The sequence below is a fragment of the Haliaeetus leucocephalus genome, unplaced genomic scaffold, assembly GCF_000737465.1.
Source record: "Haliaeetus leucocephalus isolate CR32 unplaced genomic scaffold, Haliaeetus_leucocephalus-4.0 Scaffold219, whole genome shotgun sequence".
Lineage (NCBI taxonomy): Eukaryota > Metazoa > Chordata > Aves > Accipitriformes > Accipitridae > Haliaeetus > Haliaeetus leucocephalus.
In genome coordinates, this window is record NW_010972655.1 from 263,286 (window position 1) to 266,239 (window position 2,954).

The following is a 2,954-nucleotide window of genomic DNA, read 5'->3' on the forward strand; positions in this document are numbered from 1 at the left end:
CCCCCCCCCCTCCGTGCCCCCCATGTGGTGCAAGGCCCTGGCACATCCTGCACCCACCCGGACACCTGGGTCCCCATCCCGCGGGGGGGCTGGGGGTGCCCTGGCCGTGCTGAGTCAGCATTGGCGGGGAGGGGCATAGGGTCTGACCCTGCTCGGGTTTCGCCAACGGGGTTTTGGTGTCACCTGGGATTAAAAATAAGGAGGATCGGAGTCACAGTCATCTGAAACCGGGGCTGGGGACGGAGGGGGCTTGGGGGGGGGAGAGAGACAACCCCCCCCTTGCACCCTCTGGCACCTGTGTGTGAGGGTCCCAGGCACCCCATAACCCCAACATGGGGGTCCTGAGCACCCCAATTCCCTGCACACAGGGGTGCTGGGCACCCACAGCCCTGAAAATAGTGGTCCTGGGCACCCACAGCCTTTGGCATGGAGGTCCCAGGCACACTATCTCCCTGAGAATGGGGGTCCTGGCTCCCATGGCTTCTTGGCTTGGGAGGAGAAGCCCCCTGCCCAGCCCTGGGGGGTGGCCATGGGGGATCCGGCCCCCCCCAGCCTGGGGGGATCCATTTCTCAGTGATCAGCAGAGCAGGTGGTCATCTGATCCGAGGGGTACAGAGGTGAAAAAATACCCTGTGTCCCCCCACCCTGACGGAGCTGGGCAGCTGGTGGCTGGGGGGCTGGGGGGTCCCCATCGGCTCCAACCCACTGCTGTCTCCTAGGGCGGGGGTGCTCAGTGCTGGAGGGTGGGATGGGGGGTACCCTGTCCCCCACCCTGGTGCCCTCAGGGCCAGCTCTGGTATGTCCCTGTCCCCATCCCCAGCCAGGGACTCTGGGGGCTGGGGAGGAGAGTGGCCACCCAAGGGTCCCCAGCACCCACTAGGGCCGGCCCCCATCCCTGCGGCATCCCTGGGACCCGGTGCTGGTGACCCCAGGCTTGGCTCCTTATTTTTAGCCCCCCGCCCCCCCCCCCAGCTCCCTCCCGCCGGCTCCTCTTTCCTTGCTTAATATGGAGCTGGAGCAGGGCCGGCAAGGCGGGAGGGGACAGGAGGGGACGGGGCTGAGCCCCCTCGGCCGGACCCCGTGCCCTGAGCCCCCCCCGTGCAGTGGTGGGGGGACAGGGAATGCAGAGGGGGTCGGGGTGCTACTGTCCCCCGCTTTGTGCCTTCAGCCCCTTTGGGGCTGGGAAGGGGCCATGTATCTGTGTGTCCCCGGCTGTGTCCGTCTGTCCCCTCCTGGCGAGACCGAAAGGGGCCGTGTCTGGCCGTGTCCCCCCCCCAGGGGCCGAGGCTGTCCGTGTCCACCCCCCGCCTCGGGGGCCGTGTCTCTCCGTCCCCTCTGGGGCCAAGCAGGGGCTGCGTGTCTGTCCCCTGTGCTGGGGCTGTTAGTCCCAGCCGGGCTCTGTCTGTCTGTCTTTCCATCCCCAGACGCAAAGGCATCATCCGTCTGTCCCCAAGGCTCTGTCTGTCTGTCCCCATCTGGCTGTTGTCCAGCCCAGGGGCTGTCTGTCTGTCCCCGGGGCTGTCTGTCTGTCTCTCTCTCCGTGTGTCTATCCCTGCTCATCTGTGAGTCCATCTGTCCGTGGGTCCCATCCCCATCTGTCCCTCTGTCCGTCCCTCTCTGCAGGTCTGTATCTGCCCATCTGTCCGTGGGTCCCATCCACCCACCCGTCTGTCCCCATCCGTGTGTCCGACCCCGTCCTTGGGTCTGCCTGGCAGGCGATGGGGGTCTGGGGATGGGTGCTGGCATTGCTGGTGCTGGGGGCCGGGGCCCCGGGGCGGGCAGGGGACGGCCTGGACTTCCCCACATACGACGGGCTGGACCGGGTGCTGCCCGTCACCCTGAAGAACTACAAGGCGATGCTGAAGCGGTTCCCGGTGCTGGCCCTGCTCCACCACCGCCCCAGCCAGGGTGACCGGGCGGCCCAGCGCCACAGCGAGATGGAGGAGCTCATCTTGGAGGTGGGCATGAGGGGGGGCACAGGAGGCAGGGGACCCCACATGGCGCTGGGGACACTATAGAGACCAGGGGATGCAGGTGGGACAGGCACCAGCACTGGGGTACTGGCACCTGTGTGGCACTGGGGACACTGGTGGGGACCAGGGACACCGGTGCGATGGGCAGCTACACCCATATGGCACTGGGGACACTGATGGGGACCAGGGGATGCTGGTGGGAGAGGCACTGGCACTGGGGCACCATCACCTGTGTGGCACTGGGAGTGTTGGTGGGGACCAGGGGGCACTGGTGGGATCAGGGGACAGTGGTGCAGTGGGCACCAGCACTGAGGACACTGGTGGGGACCGGGGGATGCCGGTGGGACACACACTGGCACTGGGGCACCAGCACCCATGTGGCACTGGGGACACTGTAAGGACCAGGGGACATTGGGGAGGGACAGGCACCAGCACCCAGGGTGGGAGGTCCCTGGGGGCCAGTCAGGGGCACAACAGCCTCACTGGGAGGGGACAGGGGCTGGGGTTGACAGGGCTGGGGACACTCCCCCCCATCTTTGCCCTCTCCATATGTGGGCCATGGGCCAGCAGGCCCCCCCCCGCCCCGCACCCAGAATAGAGCCCAGCCCGCTGCCAGTGTCACCAGTTGTGGGGACACCAGCTGCTGGGGGGGACCCATCCCCAAGAGCTGGCACTTGCTGGGACCCCCAGCATGTGGCGGGGAGGGGTAGATGGATGGAGGGATGGAGGGGAGGCACAGCTGGGCTGGGGACCCTGGGGGACCCTGGGCTGGGGGGGGGACGGGGACAGGCCTGGTGGCAGGTGCCCCCCAGCATGTTGTCCCCCCAGCTGGCAGCCCAGGTGCTGGAGGACAAGGGAGTGGGCTTCGGCCTCGTCGACTCTGAGAAAGACGCAGCTGTGGCCAAAAAGCTGGGTAAGGGTGACCCCTCCCTGCCCCTGCCCCCCACCCCGGACTTCTCAAGCACAGCAACCCCCCCAGAT

The 2,954-nt window shown here is 67.4% G+C and overlaps 1 protein-coding gene across 1 annotated transcript in view; it reads left to right on the forward strand.

The window, feature by feature from the left end:
* Positions 1–1,718: 1,718 nt before the first annotated feature.
* Positions 1,719–2,954, forward strand: part of CASQ1 (calsequestrin 1 (fast-twitch, skeletal muscle)) — a 4,368-nt gene continuing 3,132 nt past the window's right edge. The window contains exons 1-2 of the mRNA XM_010566928.1: positions 1,719–1,958; positions 2,802–2,886. Of these exons, the coding sequence (XP_010565230.1) occupies positions 1,719–1,958; positions 2,802–2,886 (325 nt within the window). The remainder of the gene's footprint in view (positions 1,959–2,801; positions 2,887–2,954) is intronic.